The sequence below is a fragment of the Eptesicus fuscus genome, chromosome 17, assembly GCF_027574615.1.
Source record: "Eptesicus fuscus isolate TK198812 chromosome 17, DD_ASM_mEF_20220401, whole genome shotgun sequence".
Classification (NCBI taxonomy): domain Eukaryota; kingdom Metazoa; phylum Chordata; class Mammalia; order Chiroptera; family Vespertilionidae; genus Eptesicus; species Eptesicus fuscus.
The window spans coordinates 34,862,119-34,886,919 of NC_072489.1; the positions used below are offsets into that span (position 1 = coordinate 34,862,119).

General features: G+C 38.8%; 1 protein-coding gene across 1 annotated transcript in view; it reads left to right on the top strand.

The window, feature by feature from the left end:
• Positions 1 to 22,639, top strand: part of FAS (Fas cell surface death receptor) — a 31,737-nt gene extending 9,098 nt beyond the window's left edge. Inside the window, exons 2-9 of the mRNA XM_008152980.3 lie at positions 9,021 to 9,186; positions 13,778 to 13,915; positions 14,980 to 15,088; positions 17,146 to 17,204; positions 17,360 to 17,434; positions 19,244 to 19,302; positions 20,233 to 20,257; positions 21,001 to 22,639. Of these exons, the coding sequence (XP_008151202.3) occupies positions 9,021 to 9,186; positions 13,778 to 13,915; positions 14,980 to 15,088; positions 17,146 to 17,204; positions 17,360 to 17,434; positions 19,244 to 19,302; positions 20,233 to 20,257; positions 21,001 to 21,338 (969 nt within the window). The 3' untranslated portion in view covers positions 21,339 to 22,639. The remainder of the gene's footprint in view (positions 1 to 9,020; positions 9,187 to 13,777; positions 13,916 to 14,979; positions 15,089 to 17,145; positions 17,205 to 17,359; positions 17,435 to 19,243; positions 19,303 to 20,232; positions 20,258 to 21,000) is intronic.
• Positions 22,640 to 24,801: the final 2,162 nt, after the last annotated feature.

Genomic DNA, 24,801 nt, shown 5'->3' on the forward strand with positions numbered 1-24,801 from the left:
TTTCCTTCTAAATAGTTCTTATCGTGGAAGTGTCAGTATTTTGAAGGAATCTCTCTGAAGGCCACGAGAATGGCAGCTGGATCACTATAGAACAAAGGTCAGTTGGAGAGAATAAGAAATGATCAAAAACCTGAATAAGGAAATCCCCCTCTTGAAAACCCCTTGTGAGTTAAATACCTTTTGGCAAATTATCTTGGGTTTCAAAAGTCCCTTAATGAGTCCCATGTTTTCTAATAGGTACTAAAGACTATTTACTTATGATAAAAAATAATAACAAGGACATAATTTCAAATTTGATCCATAAGATTAAAAGCAAGTTAACCCAAATTAGGAGAGTGACTCCATCTCCTTTTTCTTTTTAAATAAGTAAATATAGAGACATTGATCATATGATGTAAAACAAAAAAGTAATTCTTGAAAAAGAAGTCACTCATTATTTCACCACCTAATACAAGTGTTTTTTATTTTATTTACAGCCTCCTGGCCTTGCATACACATGTACAAAGTGGCATATTTATTCAGCACTTGTTATAGTCTGCCTCTTGTCAGTTTGTGTATTCACCAATCTTTTTCTATTTCTACATAATTTTCATATCATAACATTTATTGGATGCATTATAGAGAGGACATTTATTAAATGACCTTATATTACTATAATTCTTGTCACATTATTTTATTATAATTTACTCTAAAGGAAACATTTTTTAAATGTACTGGGAGATATATGTATATACACATACACACACATATGTGCATATATACATATATATTTATTATTATCAAAGCCATATATATATATATATATATATATATATATATATATATGTAGTGTGTGTGTGTGTGTGTATGTATATATAATTACCTAAAAATTATTTTAGAACTATTGTAAGTACCTTACATAGGTTTCTGGATCCAGTAGACTGTTTTTTCACATGAGTATAGATTTAGGCCTATTAAAAAAATTGGGCCTACACTGCCCCAGTCTGCGTTTTGTTTAGCCCGTGTGTTATGTATGCATTGTACTTTTTATGCTATGTGTGTGTGTGTGCATCCATTCACAAAAGTGGGAAAACAGCATTTAACTACCTCATAAGTTATAATCATTTTCTGGAAGACCCTGGCTTTAAAAAGAAAAATTAAGTGTTTTTGGCTTTTTACGTTGTTGGATTCCCACTACCAATTAATTACAGCTTCTTTAATTCAGTCTTAAACAAGAACAAGTAATTCAGTCTACTTGCCTATCTTACTGTTTTTTATTTTTATTTCATTTTGATAAATTATTTTGTTAAATTTCTTTTTGAAGTGAGAGCATGAGTAGTAAAGCCCAAATGAGAAAGCTGATTGTTGTAAGGTCGGTGACTTCATCTCCCATAGAAGGAACTGAACAGGATGACCCCTTTGATCACAGCTCCATTCTTGACTTGGAATGACCTTTTGTGCAACCAGGCCACTCCCACCCGTGGTATTTAGCATCAGCATTCACAGCAATATTTGACAACTAGCACATGTTCCACTAAGTGGGTATGACAGTGAATTTAGTATGGAGCTATGCATTCTGAGCAAGGAAATCTCATAAATTTGCAAATCTTACTACAAATCCAACGGATGGATGTACTCAGCCCAGCAAAGTGAGCAAGCCTACTGCAGGTTTTGTTCAGCTGTGGGCTGGGGTAAATTTGCATATTTATAATAAACTCGGCATTGGATTCATTAACAACAGGTTGTCCTTTCGTTAAAACTTGCAGCATTGTAGATTTACTCCCCTCTGTGTCCTGGGAGGCCATAAAAATATAAGATGTGAAAAAGATCAATATTGATTTCTGAGGGCAAAGATCTTGGAGGTGGTGGGGGAGGGGAGAGAGAGAGAGAGAGATAAAGATAGAGAATGAATTTAGAGCAAGTGGGTTAAGGTTCTTGCCCCTGCTGAAAATTGAGCTTTGGCTTCTAGCCATCCTCACAAAAGGTTTCTAGATCCTACTACCGTAGACTGTTTTTTTCATCTAAGTGTCTGTATGGATTTAGGCCTAATTTCAAAAGTTGGGCCTACACTTCCCCAGACTGTTTTGTGTGTTTTTTTTTCAGACTGGTTTATTTAGACTGCATGGTATTAACACACAGAATATGTATGTATGTGTATGTATATATTTTTAATACTAGTTGCCACCATTTAAATGTTGGAGGATTTTGGTTTCTCTTAGAAAGAAGATGTAGGCCCACATGCCACGTGGCCCTCACTCCTCTGAACCAAATGGCATCCCCTTTAGACAAGCCCTTCCTACTCATTCTTTTCTGCTCCACCTGAATGCTTTACTCTTTCTGTGCTCCCACTGTGGCTCCTCTGGGCATGAGGACTCTAGGGATCTAGTTTAGGATTTTATAGCCCTTCCTTTATCCTTTTCTTCCACCAAAGATGACCTGTTTTATTCAGGCTTATTTTTAGAAGGGTCATGATTTCTCCATGAAAAGTCAAATTCTGATTTGCAAGTGCAGAACACTTGCAAATGTTGTTAATCTATAAAGTTCTTATGTCCTCACATGTAAGTGTAACTTACTAACCTTTATTTTACTTCCCTTTTTAAAAAAAATATTGTTATTGATTTCAGAGAGGAAGGGAGAGAGAGAGAGAGAGAGAGAGAGAGAGAGAGAGAGAGAGAGAGAGAAAAGAGAGAGAGAGAGAGAAACATCAATGATGAGAGAGAACCACCTATTGGCTGCTTCCTGCACACCCCACACCAGGGACCAAGCCCGCAACCCAGGCATATGCCCTGACCTGGAATCAAACAGGAACCTTCTGGTTCATAGGTTGACGCTCAACCACCGAGTCACCCCAGTCACACAGTTGTTCTCCACTGCGGTGAATATCACAATAACTGGGGTGCTTGTTGAAGATAATCACAAGGAGAGCCTCATTCTCAGAGATCCTGAATCTTTGAGTCTGTAGTGGGACCTAAGCACTGTAGTGGGACCTAAGCACCTTAAGCATCACTACTTGATTCTGATGTCTGTCAGGGTTTTGAGAACTATTTTTCAAATGCTAGCACTAAACTCAAAATCTAATCCCAGATGGAACTTTCTAGGCTCCTCATTTTATTATATGTATTGCTTGATTGGTCAGGGGTCTAACCTGCCACAACTATCTCTCTCCTGGTCTTCCCAGAAACTGATCTTAAAGAAGGAAGAAGACATTATTAGGATAAGATTACCTTGTATTTTTACTTACATGTTTTTGTTTTGTGTTGTTTTTTTTAAGAATGAATATAATCTTCACTTGACTTTTTCATGTAGAAAATTTTATCTTATCTATTTTTATGACAGTTTTTCAATAATGTACCTACCTCAAAATGTCATTACTATTTCCTTATTTTTTACACAAATATGTTAGAGGATAATTGGAAATAGTGAACTATTCATGGTATCTTTAGAATTTCTTTTTCTGCTAGTGTTGATAAGTAACTAAAAGTCTAAAAAGCAAGTGAGCAGAATTAACCAGCTGAGCTTCATGTATTTTTTCCATTTGTGCTCCCAGCAGCAGAGGACAATGATATGTCAACCCACCAAGTGGGGCCTGGAAGGCTGAGGAGAAGCGGTTCAGGTTCCTATCAGCCCCTGATGGTATCAGTTCCAAAAACCATCTGAAATCTTTTGTTTATTTAGCCCAGTGTTAGAGCATGATGAGAACTGCTTGTGCTCAGCTATGAGGAGTCCCAAGTGCTTGTGTACCACGACATCCTTCCGATTCAGAACCAGAGGGAATCAAGAGGCTGTATTCATTTCCTAGGGCTGCATTACAAAGCAAGCACCACAGACTCGCGGCTTACACAGCAGACACTCATTTTCTCACAGTTCTGGAGGCCAGACATCTGCAGTCAAGCTGTTGTCCAGGTTGGATTCTTCCAAAGGCCACGAGGAAAGGCCCTGTTGCAAGCCTCCCTCCTTGGCTTATGAATGCCCTTCTCCCTGTCTTCACACCTCCTTCCCTTGGTGTCTGTGACCAAATGTCCTCTTCTTTCTTATAGGGACCCTAGTCCCTATGAGTGAGGGCATACTCTACAGACCTCATTTTATCCTAATTCTCTCTTTAAAGACCTGATCTCTAAATATGGTGATACCTTGGGGTACTGGGGGGGTTAGGGCTTCAATGTAAGAATTTAGAGGTGGGGGAGATGCGATTCAGCCCATAAGAGTCCTGACTCTCTTGAGTTAGCAGTATGCCGTGGACCAATCCCCACACGAGCTTGGGGCACAGCTTCCTCTATCAAATGAGGGGCTTGAATTGGGGCATCTCTAAAACCCTTTCTGCTCTAAAATGGTAAATACCGTGAAATACCAAATTTCAGGTTCTATGACTAAGATCTTAGGAATTAGCTAGAGACTGCTGGTGTCAACACTTAAAAAAAAATCTCACTTTCTCTTTCTACCATCCTCACAAGTAACCCATTGCCTTCTGTTACCTCTTAGCTGAATTTTGAAAGAGAGTTCGCATGGTAGGTAGAGGGGGACTCTTTTCCCTGGAACCCCATCATCCACCTACTCTCATCAAGCTGTTTGAAGGTCCCCACGAGGAGTTAAAATGTCCACTTTCAACTTGAGATATCTAACGTTTAAGTCACGTCATTAACATGCATTTATAAATGACTAAGAATTTTATTTTATTACACTGGATAATAACACTAGTTTAAGGAAATATATCCAATTAAAGGTGAATGGTTATGATGTTGGATTTAGTAAAGTTATAGGACTACTATTGAAACCTAGAACAGTAAAAGATAGAAAATTTATATGAAGGATTAAGTGCTAATAATTCAAAGATTTAGAATATTTTCCACCTTCCAAATACTAGGCTGCTATTATAACCACTGTTATTATCCAGATTGTCTATTCTTATTGAAAAAGAATTAACACAAATGATAAATCCAAGATCTTTAGGTTTAACACAATCCTGCTACCTCTACAGTTGTCCCTTTTTATTTTATTTTTATTATGCAACTAACACATGTCCAGTATAGAAAAAAACAGATGAGTTAAACAAAACACACACACACACACACACACACACACACACACACACAATCACAATAACTCACTCATAGTCCTGGCAACTAGAAATACGCACTCAACATTTTGTTGGTTAAAATAATTTTCTGCTGAAACATTTCTTTATTCTTGAAATGTTCCCTCTTCTTTCTATTTTCTTAATCCCTGACCTTCCAGAACTGAACCCTCTGGATGGCCACTATATTCCCTGGTGAACACAGCATCTTCCTGCAGGGTCTGAGCACAATGATTGTCTTGAATAAACTCCCTTCTGGGCTTTGGTTAGAAGTAGACCACTTACATATAAACTCTTTGAGAGTAGAATCCTTATCTGTTTACTGCTGTGTTCCAAGGTATCTGTCTGGCAAGTAGTAGTTACTCAACAAAGTATTTGCTTAATTATTAGTTGATTAATGGAGTAGCTAATATTATTATTCCCAGCAGAATATACAATTGAGTTTTCTCTGATTTTTAACCTTTGTTATGACAGAGATTTAAAATTATTTCAATTCCTCCATTTCCCCTCATTTGTTCAATATTTGCTTTAGTTTATCCACATTTCAGAGTTTGATTTAACCTATTTTCTCACCTTTTCAAAAGATTTTCTGATAAAAACTTTTCGAGCATTCAGCTCATTTAGTTCTTTGTGGGTTTCCTGCCTTGTCATAGTCAAAATGCCTCAGCTTTTGCCTGGAAAGTTTGGGTTACATCTTTGCATACTGCAATCTTGAGTTAATGCAAAAACTTTTTTAAAAATACGAGCTATATGGAGCACTGCTTACATCTCATCATGCAGCATTCACGACATACTCTTCAAACCCAGCTTTCTTTTTCATTCTTGACATAATTTTTTGATGCTGAACTAAGTAAGAAATGTTTCCAGAAATTCAACTCTGTGAAGCAGGTGTGAGCAAATATGAGGAGAGGTTGGTATCTGTGCTTCACGGCCAGGATATTTGTGTCTCTTCAGTGCTCTGCTTGGGTTGCACATTGCTCCAATTTGGAATGTACTTTGCACAGAGATTTTGATTTCCAATCAAGAACGTCAAAGCTAAAACAACATGAATTAGAAAGTTTCTTTTAGACAGCTCCAGAAAGCTGAGTATATGCAGTTTTCCAGAAATAGCACTAATGCAACACTCTATAAATATAAAATGTGCTGTGTCCCTCAGCAATTGTTCATTTAAACCTGGTCATAAGATAGTCTCATGAATATTAGATAAAATTAGCATACCAGGAGGGATAGGGTCCTCTAGCTATTGCACACACACACACACACACATACACACACACACACACACACAATTGGGTATCAACTCTGGATGCTTTCATGTGCTGGCAATGTCTGGAATGTTAAATGGTTAGTATATTTAATTCTAGGCTATCACATAGAACAATGAGGTAATAATGGAATAAGGATCTTGAAAAGTTGAATGATTTCATGTGAAAGCCCTTCCCATTAAACATTTGGTATGCTTTCAATAGTATTATTATTTTTTAGAGTGCCCAATTCAATTGCTATTTATTAGCTGTAAATTCTCTGATCTAGAAGAAGGATTGATATTAACAGGGTGGCAGGATGACCGGTAGAGAAAGTAAGAAGTAGGGAACTGTCTTCCAGAAAAGATAAATTGACGCTAATAATTTTTTTTATTCAAAGCTGTATGAAGAGATCATAGATTCAAATGTGTTCTAAGAAGTAAGAGCCATGCAAATATTAAGGGTAAAACATCCACAAGTTATTAACCTATTACATATCACATGCTCATGTGCAAATCTGCTTCTGGAAACTAAACATTCACTTTTTATTACAATCAATGTTTTTAGTCCTAGAACCTGGCTCAAGAAATGTCTGTTGGATTGAGACTCAGTAGCTTGATAGTAAAGACAGCATATCCAGGCATAATTCCTCTGACCTGTGTCTTAGTTGTTTCCTACATAGAGTTGTTTTGATATAAAAAGTAAGCTGCATTCTATGCTAAGTTCACCTCCTCGTGGGTGGAAGGGAAACAACACTGTAATAGGTGTTAGGAGACTTAGACAAGTCCTAGATCTTTATCTTGTGCTAATGAGTGACCTTGAGCAAGTCAGATATTTTCTTGCTATTTTGGTGTTCTTTTCCCTCTTGGAAGACTAGATATGAGTAATGCATTTTTAGATACATTCATCTCAGGAGGCAAAGTGGACAGCCACATCTTCATTCTTCCTTCTTTAGAGGTCTCATGGTATCCTGTGACCTGAAGGGGATACAGGCTTTGGTGACTGCAGTGGGAAGGGCTGAAATGGAAGAGGTAGGGATTCCTGTGGCGGTGATTTATCTGTGAAGAACATTTAGTTCTCATGACTCAAAAGATATCAGTATTATGGCTACAACATAAAATACAAAAAATATATATGCCATGAAAACTATGAAAAATGACCGTGAAAAAAAATCCCCAGAACTAATAGTTTAAATTTTTTTATGCTTGGCAATAGAATGTACATTTTCCACATAAGATGAGAGATTATTTGAATTGATGTTTAGAGAAATAAAAATAAATAAATACTAGGAAACCCGGGGAAAAAACAACTGGAGATTACCCCCAAGTGTTTCCAAACATTTTTTAAATCCTCACCTGAGAATATGTTTCTTGATTTTAGAGAGAGAGAGGAAGTGGGGGAGGAGAAGAGGGAGAAACATCAATGTGAGAAACATTGATTAGTTGCCTCCCATATGCACCCTGCCTGGGGATCGAAACCACAAACTTTTTGGTGTATAGGATGATGCTCCAACCAGCTGAGCCACCTGGCCAGGGCCTAAACGTTTTTCTAGGAACTCTAGTCTATAACAGATAAATTTGACACAACATCACTTAGACGGATGGACTTTTATCTCCAGAAGACAGGAACCAAAAATAGATTAAAGATTGGTTCTCTATTAAGTGAAGTTCCTTTTTTTCCGAACAAAGGTGAAGAAAATTCTGTTAGATTTGTTGTATGATTTGATAACCAGAAGGATTCATCAAAACTGTTGATTCTATGACTAGGTATAAAAAGGGAAGAAATATCCCTAGCCGGTGTGGCTCAATGGATAGAGCATCAGCCTACGGACTGAAGGGCCTTAGGTTCGATTCTGGCCAAGGGCACATGCCTGGGTTGTGGGCTTGATCCCCAATAGGGGGCGTGCAGGAGGCGGCCGATCAATGATTCTTTCTCATCATTGATGTTTATATCTCTCTATCCCTCTCCCTTCCTCTCTGAAATCAATAAAAATACATTTTTTTTTAAAAAAAGGGGAAGAAATAGAACATGCTATATGAGCTAAGTGCCAGGCTTGGAAGAAAATATCACTTTTTACCTTCACAATAACCCTTAACCCTTCAAGACAGGAAGTACAGATCAGGAAACTGAGGACCAGTGAGGTTATAAAACTTGCCTAAAGTCACACGTTGGTGGCAGAGCTGGGATTCAAACAGGCGTCCTTTTGAAATCTCATGGTTTTTCCTACTCCACTATGCTGCCCCTCAGTGGATCTTTAGAATAATAGTAGCAAGAATAATTAACAATAATACTGCTTATTGACCATTTATTTATTATGAGCCAAGAATTGTGCAAAGACCTTTAAGTGCCTTATTTTACTCAATTAACAAACCCATGAAGAAGAGATTGTTTGCACTTTGTAAATAAAAAACACAAAGACTCAGAGAACTTAAGTGACTTTACTTACAGTCACCAGGCCAGTAAGTGGGAGCCAGAGTTTACTTTTGAGCCCAGAGCCCATTCATGATGCTGTCTCTAGGGCAGATTGGAGAACCGGACATCTGGACCGTCCTTCAGTGGGCCTGCTCCTTTTTTGGAGATGGGTCAACACAACAGGAGGATGGAGCCCCACACCGATTTTGCCTGTGTGCGGCGGCAAATACAGCCATTTGGGGCAGTTTATCCTTGCTTACCAAGTTCCTTAGATCAGAAGTCAGTAACATTCTCTTCATGCTTTTCTTTTGCAGATACTTGGCATTCTCGCTGAATCATTGACTAAAGATGATAATGCCCAAGTGACTAATACCTACTCTGAGCTGTTGAAATCGAGTAAGAACATTACCAAAAGGGAGTCCGGGTGCCCAGAAGGCCAACAGCGTCAGGGCAGTTTCTGCTGCCTGCCATGTCTTCCTGGTATGTCACACACACATGCAGCAATTAGAGTGAGAATCAGGGTGAGGAATAGCATCGTAATGATGAAGAAAAGGTTTTTACAGCATTTGGTTCTCCTGTATAATTGCATTACTAAGAACAAAAACCAACTAGGAAATTATTTTCCCAAGTCACGTTTAGCCCTAGCCGGTTTGGCTCAGTGGATAGTGTGTCGGCCTGCAGACCAAAGGGTCCTGGGTTCGATTCCGGTCAAGGGCATGTACCTTGGTTGCAGGCTCCTCCCCGGCCTAGGCCTGGGCTCTTGTGCAGGAGGCAACCAATTGATGTGATTCTCTCACACCGATACTTCTTTCTGTCTTTCCCTCTCTCTTCCGCTCTCTAAAAATCAATGGAAAAAATATCCTCGGGTGAGGATTAAAAGAAAAAAAAAAGACACGTTTAATTCATCTTTATCACATTTGTTGGATGTGGGTATAAATAAGTATAATTTACAAATGCTATGTACTTCTGAAAGGAGAGGATTTATCTATTTAGCTGCATTTTTCATTAGCAAAAGAAGACTCATTTGTGGGTATTAAAGCTCATCACTTCAGAACGGATTAGAATATTTCATAATAATTGTGATACTCTGAAAGCAAGTATTTCAGTACTTCTGCTCAACTAGAAACACTGAAGCCTGCAAACAGCATTTGCATTTTGCAGCTTAATAACTAGCCAAGCTAGAAAAGCAACAGACAAAAACCAACGGTCTTTAAACATCAGTATTTTGAAATACAAACCAGTTTCAGATCGGAAATCCTTCTAACACTGGCAAATTGGAAGCTAAGCAGAATGCAGTTGTGCAAGCTGTTTTTCAACATGGAGTAGACTGATGACTGTTTCATACAGATATGAATAAGTTCTTGCTGCTTTGTGAAGTAAGACAGGAAGATAAAGGAAAACAACACTTGGATTTATGTTACAGATTAGCAGAATCATAAAGGATTGTGTAGGGTTTCATGGTTGGCCTCCCAGAATCCCAGCACTTCAGTTATTAAACAGGCACGTGTCCTGTTTATAAGAAGATTCTACCAGTCTTCCCTGGCCTTCTCTCCAGGTTTTAATAACCCTACAGACGATCTCCCTTATAACCCAACCCTTTATACTTAAGGCTATTTACTCTTCTCCAAATGGGAAAAAAGGAATGCCTCTTGACTTTTGATAACTTGCTAAACACCTCAACTTGTCCTGTGGATTTAAATCTTTCATTTTTTTATTATTGATTAAGGTATTACATATGTGTCCTTATCCCCCCATTGCCCTCTCACTACCCCCCCAATCATGCCCTCACCCCCTGTTGTCTGCGTCCATAGGTTAGGCTAATATACATGCATACAAGTCCTTTGGTTGATTTCTTCCCCTAACCCCCACCCTCCCCTACCTTCCCTCTGAGGTTTGAGTACCTGATCGATGCTTCTCTGTCTCTGGATCTGTTTTTGTTCATCAGTTTATGTTGTTCATTATAATCCACAAATGAGTGAGATCATGTGATATTTATCTTTCTCTGACTGAATTACTTTGCTTAGCATAATGCTCTCCAGCTCCATCCATGCCGTTGCAAATGGTAGGAGTTCCCTCCTTTTTACAGCAGCGTAGTATTCCATTGTGTAGATGTGAACAGTTTTTTAATCCACTCATCTGCTGATGGGCAGTTGGGCTATCTTAGCTATTGTAAATGGTGCTGCTATGAGCATAGGGGTGCATATATCCTGCTTATGAGCTAAGAATGCTTATGTACATTTTTTTTTAATTGGAGTATGTGGGTCAAAAACTTGAAGACCTTTTTACCTACTGGTACAGAAATCAATTTATAGGAAAATGTCTTAAGAAAATGGTCAAAATAAAGGGAAATGCTCTATGTGTGACATTTCATTATGATACTCAACGATGTGGAACTAAGTAAATTTTGGAGTAGTCTAAAGCTAGAATATTATGGTCAATCCAAGTCTTGGTTTCTGATATATTTATAATATATTCCTCAATATACACAAATTCGTTTAAGGGATTTCTTTTTTTAAAAATTTTTATTGTTGAAAGTGTTTCCTTAAGGAATTTCTAACTGATCTGCTGGAATTTCTAACTGAATTAACTGGTTCTCTCTGCTCCATCTCTAAAATGTCCTGGATGGCCTCCAACACACGCTGAACACTCCACCCACCTCTAGTCCCTCCTGTTGAATTTTAGGCTTTATTTATATTCAAATTGCTTCCAAATCTGTGATATAGATATGATTTCATTAAATATTATGTAATCAATTGTATATGAATACAAAGAGAAGATAGATTTTATTTCTGTGAAAATTAGTTTGAATGCTTTGGAGAACTTCAGTAAAGGTGAGCTGCTAAACTGAGTTGTTGATGACTTAGGTGAGGGCAAAATCAATGGAAAGATTAACAAATTATAAAAATCTTGAAATCTTCTCATACAGATTATTGGTGTCTTTAAATTTTCTCAGGTTTGATTATGGTCAAGGGCATTCCTGTTGCAGGTTTGATCCCTGGCCCTGGTTGGGGCACATGCAGGAGGTAACCAATCAGTGTGTCTCTCTCACATCAATGTTTCTCCCTCTCTCTGTCTCTCCCCCTCCCTTCCACTTTCTAAAAAAAAAATGTCAATGGAAAAAAGGATTTGGGAGGATTCAGGTGAAGATTAACAAAAAACAAGAACAGTATTTTTTTTAGTGATTTTCTATCATAAAAGTCCTTGTCACATACCATATCCAATAACAATTTTACAGTGAACTATAACATATACATATATGCACATACATATTACGTATACATATACACACATGTATATATGTATACATTGGTATTATAAGAGTGCACTAAAATGATAAAAATTAATATCTCAGGCTAATTAATATATAGGTGCTATTTGTACTTTCCTGCCTTTTCCAAATTTTCTACAATGAGCATATGTACAATTATACTCAGAAGAAAAATGTATTATGTTCAAGAAAACAGCTACTCATTTTTATATTTTGATAAATTTAGGTTGTGTACATTGGAGGAAAGAAAAAAACCTTGATTTATTCTCTCCCTGTCATGTTGTAGGCATTGTGCTAGGCATATTCTGCAGGGTTGTTCATCAAAGAGGACAGTTCATTTAGAAACTAGGATAATACCACTGGCAAGCAAATAACATTGCACTTTGGCTTGGTTTTCTTTTAAGTATTGCCACAGCATTATAAAGCCCCAGTGCACTGTATTTGAGTTCAATTCCAGGTTTCCAGTCTTTTTTTTCTATTGACGGAATAGTGTCCATGTTTACTAAAACGTCATATGTTTAAATTAATTGGTTTATGTAGTAAAAGCTTTGCTTTGTCGCAAAGAATGCTACGAGGTTGTTGAGAAAGTCATACGCCTAGGAGAGACAGCATCAATTATGTTTGCTTTACGTGTGCGTAGGGCAGATTAGACTTTTCTTATTCTTCTTACTGATACCATTAGTAATTGGAGTCACTAGTCGTGCTTTCTCTTACATTCCCCTTTATATTTTCTGACACTTCCTTTTTTCATTTTTTATCTTTTTGCCCTCGTCTAATTCCCCCCATAGCATTTATCACCACTTGATGCCATATATTTATCGGTGTGTTGCCTGCTCTTACCCTGAGAATGTGAAGTCTTGGAGGCCGAGGCTTTGCTTATTTCCTGTAGTACCTCCAGCTCCTAGGTAGTGCCTGGAACACAATAGCCTTTAATAAACACTTGCTAAATAAATATAATTTCCAGGAAAAGGCATTGTTGCGTAATGCTTACTAATAGCAATATGATGACTTGTTTTTATTTTTAAAGTCAATGAAAGCGAATGGGAATATCATTTGAAATTGTGTGCATTAAGATAACAAAGCTGATAATAAATTTTATTATAAATATGCTCATACCTGCCCACCACAACATACTCTGACCCTTAATGGCAAAGGAATAGAAAGAAAAGGGAGAGAAAAGGGACTGTGAGCATTTACTAGGCAGGCCCTGTGCAGTTCTGGTAGCAATGCAAGGTATTATCTCCATCGTCTGCATGAAGAAATGTAGGCTCAGAGAGATGAAGCATCTTGTTAAAGCTCATGGGGCTACTAAAGAGTTCACCAACGTCTTTAGAACTTCAAATGTGCTTTTCCTTACATGTACTCTTATCAGCATCTGTGGACTTTGGAAAATGAAATGAGAAACCAGAAAAAAATGAATGCTTTAGGACCTAAAGTTTAGGTCATCTCAGTGGCCAGCAGCAGCCATCTCCTAGCAACCTCTCCCTTCCCCCACCAAAAAGTTAATAAAGGCTTTTTTTTTTTCTTTCTGGTGCATTTGGTCATTCCAGCTTCTCCCCCCGCCCCCTCTGTTTCCTGTCACATGTTGCTATTGTTAATCATCTTTCATCACTCTTTCAGCTTTTGTCTTGGGAGACTTTCTGTCTCTTGACATGATTTTTACAATAAGCATCTCCTCTATTGTCTTTATAGATCATTAGCCAAAGTTCCCTGTTTTAGCAGTGTTTTGCTGCCATACCTGCATACTTCCCATGCTGTTGCATTCAAATACTTGCTCCATTTTTCTTTCTCTTGTTTTGGCAGGTGAACGGAAAAAGGATGACTGCAAAGCTGATGGGGACAAACTAGTCTGTGAGCCCTGCCCGGAAGGGAAGGAGTACACAGACAAGGAACATTATTCTCCTAAGTGCAGAAGATGCGGGATTTGTGATGGAGAACATGGTACGAGTCTTAAGCCATTGAAAGTGACTAATTGTGATGCTCCATGTAAAATCATTCATAATAGACCTGTAATTGGAATTTGGGACCCACTCTGGTGCTATGTTGGTATACTGGAAGGGGTAGGATGGGGCTGACTGGGTAAAGCAGGACCAGGGACTGAACTGGGCTAGACTCTTATGAGCCAAGTCTGGGCAATCTCCCAGATGAGGAGACGGACTAAATATGAACCCTATGAACAGGGTTCATTAGCTCCAGTCAAAAGTGCAGAAACTTTTTTTCCTGCCTTGTTTTATGCATGTGCAATGGCTCTTGTTCATGGCCAGAGAGCACTCAGAATCCTTCAAATCCAAGGACAGAAGATCCTGAGAGGTGGGTGGGATGCTTCACCTCCTTTCGGGATGTAGTTTGTCCTGATAATTCCAATTGGACCCCTGGATTTTCATGACTATCCCAATCTATTTTGAGGGCCCAGGTTAAAATATAACAGAAGTACTCCCAGTTTTGCTTGACATTAAGAAATCTCTGGACATAAGTTTTTCTTGTCTGCATTAAAGCTCTAAAGCAATGTTTCTCAACCCTGGCTGTACATTAGAATCACATAGGGAGCTATGAGAAATGCCAATGTTTAGGTCCACCTTAGACCAACTAAATCAGAATCTCTAAGGGCGGGCTTTGGCATTGGTCTGCTTGCCCAGGTCGGGGTGAGGCTTGACAATTTGCATTTCTAACAAGCTACCAGGTGATGCTGATGCTGTTGGTCCACAAGCCACACTTTGAGTAGCCAGGCTTTAGACTAGAAGAACAGAGGAGCTATTTAAGCAAAGGTAGGGTTTTCTTGGTTGCTGGATTGTCTACCCATTTAAAACTCTGCTAAATGACTTCAACCATTTCAACCTGGGGTTGCCTGTTTTGTATTAAACACTAGTTGTATTCCTAAAGTCATGATGGTGTGACTGCTCATATAAGCAGCGGATCTCAAAAATCTATGCCGCTCCGGCCCATCATTTCCATAGCCAGTGTATAACTAGCTGCTATAACTAATTGTCTGAAAATTGGATTTCTAGGCTTAGAAGTGGAAAAAAACTGTACCAAGACCCAGAATACCAAGTGCAGATGTAAGCAAAACTATTTTTGTAACACTCCACCATGCGAACACTGTGACCCTTGCCGCACGTAAGTTTTGGTCTTTTTCTGATTAAAACACTATATATACCTCGAGAGATAATGTCTTCCTAGGGGGAAGCAACACTGGGTTCTAGTCTTGCTTTGCCTCCAAACAACCTGATAACCATTTGTTCATTCAGACACCCAGGCTCCAAACTTGTATTGAACCTCCTGTGGGCTGGCCACTTCTGGCCAGTTAAGCTAACAATATGAGCAAGACACATTTCTGGCATCGAAGCTCTCAGGCTAGAAGCAAGGACATTAAAAAAAAAGGCATAGTTATTGAATCAACACCATGTGGCAAGCATCAGAAGAAACTCGTGCCTAGTGTGTTATGAGTTATTTAGAACTTTTCAACCTTGCTGGAGGAGATGCAGTGAAGATATGACACATGGCTTGCGTCTTGAAGGAAGGTGAACATGGATCTGAAGGACATTTCAAGCAGGGAACCAGCAGGTGCAGAGAGACAGGGGAAGCTCCAGAGAGCAGGGTACCTGGCTGGAGTGTAGGAAAGACTGAAAAGGAGCCAGGGCCATATCATGAAGGGTCTTGTCTTTGATGCTAAGGAGCTTGGTTTTGACCCACAGTTATAAAACCTGACTGTGCATGTCACTTTTCTTATTCTTCTTCTTCTTATTATTATTATTATTATTTTTGTTTGTTTGTTTTGTTAATCCTTCCTTACCCGAGGATATTTTTCCATTGATTTTTAAGGAGAGTGGAAAAGGGAAGGAAGGACAGAGAGAAATATCGATGTGAGAGAAACACATCAATTGGTTGCCTCCTGCACGTGCCCTGACCAGGGCCTAGGCCAGGGAGGAGCCTGTAACCAAGGTACGTGCTCTTGACAGGAATGGAACCCGGGACCTTTTGGTCCACAGCCGATGCTCCACTGAGCTAAGCTGGCTAGGGCCATGTCACTTTTCTTCTGATTAACAGAGTGAGTGTAAGCAGATCACTTAACCTCTCCGAGCTTCAGTTTCCTCACACGTTAGGATGCAGACAATCATCACTTGTCTTATGGGTCTCATATTTGTGAAGATCAGATTGGGTAACATGTATTATAAAAATAGCTTGTACTTTGTAAGACACTGTTTTGCATACATATAAATATAATTAAGATTATATCAATGCACCTCTCCTTAAACTTGTAATCATCTTAGGAGTCACTTAGGAGTTCACCTAGTAGGCATGAAAAGTAGGAACATTATGCTTGATGTCTCTTATTTACTGGAAAAAAATGTAAGGTATGTGCACTTAACCTAGCCTCTCCTTTCTAGCCCCAAGTATCTGAGACAGCCCTCATGGTGACAGAAGTAGGGATTGGGGTTGGGAGGCGGGACTAATATAAGTCAAATAATAACAACAATAGCAGTTCTAAATACTTAATAATCTTGATTTAATTTTCCTCTCAAGCAGGTAATACTGTCTCCTTGTTTTTGGTGAGAAAACAGGCTTGTGGTGGTTAAGTAACTTGCTCAAACTCACCGAGTTAGGTAATGGGCAGAGCCAAGCTTTCATTCAGACTGGGTCAGTGTTTGACTGTCTGAAAAAAAAATAAAAAATACAGAAGCCTCTTGAGTATCTTAATGGCCACTTGGTGTTAAAGAGCGAAACCTCTAAGGCCCCGCGGAGTAGGCTCTCCCTCAAGAGCATCATGGGCAGTGGCTATTGTCTGGCCATTTTTATTGTTCTATGGGACTGCTTTGAAATTGCTTTTGGTAGTTTATCATTGTCTCCTCATATTTTAAGGGCACAGCTTATGACCAATTTTAAGTTTATGTCAGGGTCTATTTCATTCTTCTTCTTTTCTGCCAATACTTTACTACCTTCTTTTAACTCTGGGTATTTTAAAACATAGCCATTCTTTGTTCATCCAAACATCCAAATTATGCTACAGATTTTTACCAGCTCTACCATGCTAATCTAGAAATAGTTGAGGGAATATGTTTGCCAGAGATGCAAAAATGACTACAATGTCCCGAGATGTATAGTGTGTCGTTGAGAATGATCAAGGAATTAGCCCACCAGGCTTTTTACATTTTCTCTGTATTTTTTTTTTTTAGGTGTGAACATGGAATCATTGAGGATTGCACACCAACCAATGACACCAGATGTAAAGAAGGTTATTACTTTTTTTAATGAGTTAGACTCTCCTTTCCCCTATTCCCACAGTAAAATATGAAGAAAAGCCAATCCCTTTGATTTTTTTGAGAGTACCTTGTTTAATCTTAAAGACTGCTCATTTTCATGTAAAATGTCCAATGTTCCAATCTACAGGATCCATATCTCGTTCACACTGGGCGTGGCTCCTGCTCCTGCTCCTGGTTCCAGTAGCTGCACTAATATTTTGGCGTAAGTTCTTACTTTGTTCAAATTGCACATTGAAATAACTTGGAAAGGACTTGTTCAAAGAATTCCCCTCTGTCTCCGACCTATAAGAAAGCTTCCACCGGGTAGGTAGCTAGCCCTGGTATATTTTTCATTCCTGCCACCAAATGCAAATGCACTCATGAACGCTGCAAGAATAGATTATATTATCCCTCAGCTACAGTTTTTGAGCAACCGTTTTTGGAGCACTGAGTGGCTGTTCCCATCCTCACTGTGTTTTCATCCTGGCAGCAGCCAAGTTTGCCAAGAATCAGAAGTAATCTTTCACCGTCCATCGAGATTGTCCCGTGCATTAAGATAACACGAGAAGCAAGGGCCTTGCTGGGAAAGGCATTCAGGGGACACATGGTAAATTTGTCCCTCTCTGTGCCTCCTCACCCTTGCTCAAACTCTATGATTTTATTATTTATCCACCATAATTTAAAATATTGTGCAATACATTTTATGCAAGGGTTACCTAGTAAATCAGCAGATAAGCCAAATAAGCCCAAATTGAGGGTAATCATAATTACACCAGAAAAATCCCTTTTAATCATTCCTAAAACACAGGGCGATGCAACTTTCAATCACTCTGAAGTATGCAATTGGAATAGGCTGTTTCTTCAGTTTAGCTGAAGATAGAGGTTGTTCAGCTAAAAATACATGCAGTATTCTATGTTCAAATACCATAACCATTCTTGCAGACTTACACATTCCTTTCTCCCATCCCATACTGATTTCAAGGCATATATTCATTGAGTGTGTATACTTGAGTTATTTGTGAGTGCATGGACTTGAATTTCTGGCCATTAAATGCCACTCCATGGCAAGCTGATGTCAGCTTTCTATATCCTGCACTTCTATACCCTGCTGTAGCCATGACATGTAGCTCTAGGTTGATGAGAAGAAATGTTGATGTCATTCAATAAGTCAAAAGCCAGCTTTAGGCTAGGCCACTGTGAGGTAATTGGACCTCTCAATTAAGGTGTAGAATATTGCCCGCAGGCATGGCTCAGTGGTTGAGCCTCAACCTATAAACCAGGAGGTCATGTTTGTTTGTTTTTTGTTTTGTTTTGTTTTGTTTTTTAAAGTGATTCAAAGTACATGTCAGGATGAATGTACTTTTATTTATTCATTTATTCATTTATTTATTTATTTATTTAAATATATTTTATTGATTTTTCAGAGAGGAAGAGAGAGGGATAGAGAGCTAGAAACATCGATGAGAGAGAAACATCGATCAGCTGCCTCCTGCACACCCCCCACTGGGGATGTGCCCGCAACCAAGGTACATGCCCTTGACCGGAATCGAACCTGGGACCCTTCAGTCTGCAGGCCGACACTCTATCCACTGAGCCAAACCGGTTTCGGCAGGAGGTCATGTTTTGATTCCTGGTCAGGGCACATGCCTGGGTTGTGGGCTTGATCTGCAATGAGGGGATGCAGGAGGCAGCTGATCAATGATTCTCTCTCATCACTGATGTTTGATTCTCTCTCATCACTGATGTTTCTCTCTCTCTCTCTCTCTCTCTCTCTCTCTCTCTCTCTCCTCCACCGCCCCCCCCCCGTTCTTCTCTGAAATCAATAAAAATATATATATTTTAAAAGATGTGGCATATCTCCAGAACACTTGACCTGGTGGGGTGAGGTTGTCCAAAATCAGGACAGTACTCTTTTAGGGTCACCTTACATTTCAATGAATTTCTGCTTCTTTCTCACACTTCTCTAGTGTGACAGTAGTGTTTCCTCCAAGGTTGAGACCAGAGTCTGATAGAAATTTCTGTCATCTTTTAGTTGTGAAAAGACAGCGCCGGAATAATAATCGTTCCTATGAACCTACACCTCCAGATACTGTAAGTGTTGAAACATGCATCAGCTTTCTTAAAAACAGAGAGAGAGTAGTAATTCAACTTTTTATTTGCTACTTTTTTAAAAACAAGCATTTATTGTGTCTGTGTGTGCATGGGTTAGAAGGCATCAAAAAGTAATTAAGATCTGAGGCCCAGTTTATAAGTAAGCTCCATACAACATAAGCGTTAACACAGGACTTAAGTGGGAGGCTGCTCAAGGTGAGTTGGAAAAGGGATGCGGCCAAGCAACATGTCCCACGTTTGTGTTATTCTTGCAGAGAAACTACAGAGACATCCTTTACCAGAGCATGGATTCGGTATCCAAGCCCGAACAGACATAGCTCTTACAGCCCACTATAAGGGCACAGCTCAACTTTCTCCAGCCACTTGTTACCATAGCTCCCACTATATTTCTTTTCCAACATGGAATCAAAGCATTTCAAATAGCAAAAGTTACACAGGGAAGATGAACCAGTTCACTTCATGAATAATACTTTTTCTCATTTGGGGCTAGGGCTCAGTGGGAGTAAGCATTTTTTAAATCAATATAGTACAAAATAATTTCAATTTAAACCATTTTCTCATGTCAAAAGAATAGTTACTATAAACAGAGTTTTTGAATGATTATGTTTATTATGTTTGTTTTCGTGAGTCTATATGAAACATAATCTCAATACATTCTTTGAATTCCCTAGGTTCTTTGAGAGCCAGTATTCTTTAGTTTCTGGAAATGCTGGAACCTTTCAGAATAAAAATTTGAATGATGAAAGAATCTTTCTTAATCACTTCGTCTAGCTAATTTTATATATCAAGCAACTGACTGTATTTCCTTCAGTATTAATGAAAAATTTAAAGATTACATTTAGACTATTCTAAGTATATATTGTTATTTTTTCTCTTTATATCCATGTTTGTTTGGTTTTTTCTATCCAGGAAATACCCCCAGTGATTGCTCCAGGTAAGGCTTTTATCATTTTATTTCATAGAGCTGGCTTCCATAGGAGTAGCAGGCCAATTTTAGAGTAAGATAATTTCAGTGACATATTGTGGGGTTTCGCTATTCTTTGAACTTACAGTTCTTCCCATTCACTATCCAGGGTTTTTCAGGCAGTTTGTTTAAATTTATAACTAATATTCCTAGTTAAAAATAAATGCAGTAGCAATAAAACACTATATTCTGAGGCCTTGGAAAAATTTCCCTTAGAAACATTTAGATGTATTATAGAACTTCTGCCTAAATTGACTTAGAGGTTAATCTGAATTGTAGACTCGTTATTATTGGTGTGTCCCAGCTCTGGAACAACAAATTATTATTCTACTCAGTTCTCTTTTTTTGAACTGTGATTCAGAGATATGATGATCATAAGTTCTTTGCCTATCTATTAGGTTTGTAGGTCATTGAACATCAGACCCATAGGGGATTTTAGGGATGCTCTTTTCCAACCTGTTGATAGATGAGAAAAGAAGACATAGAGATGTTGTGTATCTTATTCAGGTCATAGAGCAAGTTACTGGGGATATAGGAGGTCTTGGAATTAGAAGGCAAGGTTATTTCTGTTTTTGCGTTTCCCTATCAGCTCTTTAGATCCCTAGGACTAACCTGTGTTCTTAAGTGCTATAAGAGGAGAAGTAAATGGTTTCCAGTCATGGCAATTTTGTTTACCAGAACCAATTTTCAGAGACTATTCTCTTTTTTTTCAGACGTTGACTTGACTGACTACATTAGCACTATTGCTGAGCGAATGACAATAAGTGAAGTTAGAGATTTTGTTCGGAAGAATGGTCTCAAAGAAGCCAAAATAGATGAAATCAAGAATGACAATCTCCAAAATACAGCTGAACAGAAAGTCCAGCTGCTCCGTAATTGGTATCAAGTTCACGGGAAGAAAGACGCATTTGCCACTTTGATTACAGGTCTCAGAAAAATCCAACTTTGTACTCACGCAGATAAAATTCTAGATATAGTCCAAAAGGACATTGCTAGTAAACGTGAAAATACTAATTTCACAAATGAAAATGAAAGCCAAAACTTGGTCTAAAGTGAAAAACAACTAACTCAGTTTTGAGTATAGACAATCGATTGAAAAATTAGTGTTTGAATAAGTTAACTGAGGGCTCTAAATATTGCTTAAGTTTTTACTGGGCATATTTTCCTTTTTACATTTATTATACTTGCAGAGCTATATATTTATGTGTTTCAAGGACCTCATGATTCTGTCTTCAAGAATATTTAAAATCTAGACAGGCCTGGTTAAGAATAAATGCAATGGCATGTTAAGTATGCACATAGGTGTGTTTGCAAAGACAAAACATTGGGGTCACGCTCTATTATCTAATGTATAATTCTGTAGATGTAAATATAATTACTGTACAAGAATACAAAGGTCTGCCTACAGGCTGAACCCATCCCTGAATCAACAGAAGCTATGACCTCTTGATGCAGTGTCACAATCACTGGAAAAAGCAACTTTGCCTTTAATTTACCTCCCCAGTTCCAGGATGATTCTAGAGATTTTACAATACTTGTCAACTTTGTTTGAAACTCTGAGCATATTCAGGGAAAGCTTGTGTATACCTCTGAAGGCAGAATTTAAATAAGGTTCTACTTCAGAGATGTTTACATAGATTATTGGCATTTCATTGTGAAACATTTCAATTTTGAATTCACATAGAAAATGCCAACTCAGTTATGCTTGAAATTTTATATTTGTATGCCAGCGTACTGCATCAAAATAATCAACCACTTTCTCAGGTGCCAAAACATTTCCATCAGGAAGTATTCCTAGAGCATCCTCTTTGTTTTTTTCCTTGATGTGTATCTTCATAGCCTCTACACTCCCAAACCTGGAAGCACTATCTACGAAACACAATGAGCCACTGTAAGTTATGCTGCTCTTAGAAATGTCTAGCCTGGTTTGGAGAGATTCACTGCTCTTATAAGAGGTAGTTCTGTGGTACTCATGGACCGCCAAAGCTGACGAGGTAGTTTCTTATCTTGCCCTGTCCCCCTCAAAATGACTCCCCGTATATTCTCTTGCTACAAATGCAGCTTATACCCAGGTTTTAGGACTTGTTATTTCCTGCAGCATCTTAGACAAGCAAGCCCTTCGCCCCACTGCCACTTCCTTACTTCTACATTTAGACACTTTAGAAAATGTAAGTTAATGTGAATTTTAACAAATTGTATTTATATTTGTATAGATGTAAACTGAAGATAGTTATAAGCTGAAACAGATATCTCAAAATACCTAAATAGCTTCCACCGAAGGAATCCCCCCCCCCTTATGTTTGGAAATGTAAAGTGTAGGTAAAAATGTTTAATTAAAATCATTTTTTGGTATTTCTGGTTATCTTTTTTTGTTAAGACCTTGCCTTTTGTTTGTTTGTTTGCTTGCTTGTTTCCATTTCCCTAACTACAGCTAACTGTAACCTGTTCAGGAGTCTTAAATGCTTTCTTTGGTCTCTCAAGGAATATTTACCTTTTAAACTCCTTTTGGTAATTAAATAATTTCCTTCATAGGCCATTACTGCCCCCAAAACCCTTCCCCCAAACCACATTATTATTTATTATGTAAGGATTTATTATGATAGGATTATAAGTAAGGCAATGGAAATGTGGGTCAGAAAGTAAATATTTCAAAAGGTAGATTTTATTTATAAGAAAGCTCAATAGGGATTTTGAATCTTCTTTCCTGCATACTTTCCATAGTGGTTACTTGGTGACCACCGAACTATCTCTCTTTTTAAAAATTTAATTTTAGTAATATATTTTATTTACCCCATTATTCCCAAAGAATTATCATTTCAACATGTAATCAGTATAAAACCATTAATGAGATAGTTTGCATTCTTTTTTTTATATTAAAGTCTTCAACATCTGGATTGTATTTTATTTATACTCACAAGCACGTTTCGGTTTGGACTGGCCGCATTTCAAAGGTTCAATAGCTTCATGTGGCTGGTGGCCAGCACATTAGATGGTTCAGGTCTATATCTTTGTCAGGACAGGTCCGGCAGCCTTGACTGTGCTGGCTGGTCAGGCCTGCTACTTCCTAGGTCTGTTCAATGAGGTCTCTTCACCCTGGTTGGTGGGAAAGTCAATATCTCTCACCGACAGTGCCCTACAGTTCTTCGCCTGGCTCTTGGTGTCCTCCCTGTGCATGGTATTCAGTCAAAGGCTCCAGGGAACCTCTGTACAGATTCCTGGAGCTCACTCTGCATAGCTTCCTTCTTTTCAGCTCCTGGTTTCTGAAAAGTCTGGCAGCCTCTGTCTCCTAAACTCAAACCTCTGTGCCTCCACTCAACAAGGTGACAGTGCTCTGCTTAGGGTCCCCTCCTGGGCCAGGGTCTGGAAAGTGCCTCTAGGCAGAAAGTCTGAGTGGTCATCGGGCTCACCTCATTAGTTTTTCTTCTCTGAAGGGTCACAGTCTGTGCTACCTGCTGTCCTGTTTGCTAGCGGTAGACAGCACGGGGCAAGTCTGGCACTGGTTATTCTTCATGGTCAGAAGCAGAAGTCCTACTTTGCAAGGTGAAGTCGGGTTAGAGAACATGATGTGCTCACTCTGTGAGTCCCAGTGAAGAACTTGGCGTTCCTTTGGGAGGAGGACAGAAGTTGGGAAGGTCCTTGGACTCGGTGGTATGGCTCCGTCCCTCATTGTTTCACCTGAGTGAGACCACGCCCATGTCCACAATCATAGCCATGTTCCCAAGTTTGAGGTTCTTAACTGGCCTTCTATCTTTTCACTCTTGCCCCTCCAATCCATACTCCCAACAGCAGCCTCCATGATCTTTCCGAATGGCAAACTTCATTTTGTTGCTTCTCTGCTTAAAATCCTCTGTGGTTTCCCATTGATCTTAGAATAGAGTCAACACTCAGTTTAAGAGGCCCTATGAGCCATGGGCTTACTAGTATGTATCTTTCTAGCATCTTCTCTCAACACTTTCCCCTCACCCATTCTAAAGCCATGTCAAATTACTCTTTGTTCGTCAGCACTGCTATCCTGTTCGTCCTTGCCTCTGAATTTTTGCTTTCTTGCTTCTTCCCCCATTTTGTCTTGTTACTTCCAATTTATCAGGTCTCAGTTTTAATGCCATTTCCAATGGAATGCCACCCTGATGTCTGAAACATGGACCTCTAATGTGTTCACATATTATGCCATTTTGTATATAGTTGTTTGTCTCTTCCTTGCTAGGCCATAAGCCACCTAAGGGCAGAAGTCATGATTCACAGAATAGATGCTCATTCAATCAATATTGCTGGAATGAACCAGTTAATTAAGGAACAAGTGTACGCACTAGTCTTTTGTGTTGGCTGCCTTTTGGTAGGAAAGTTAATAGTGAGTAACTGATTATATGGGGAACTTTGTCTTTTTCATGAACAATGATCATGTCATTAAATTTATCACATGTATCCAAGGCCTTTCAAGATGTTTCCTCTCCCTCTGTAGTATCCCAGCCTCTTTTCCCACTGCTTCCTTGCTGCCCCACACTCCTTGTTTCTCA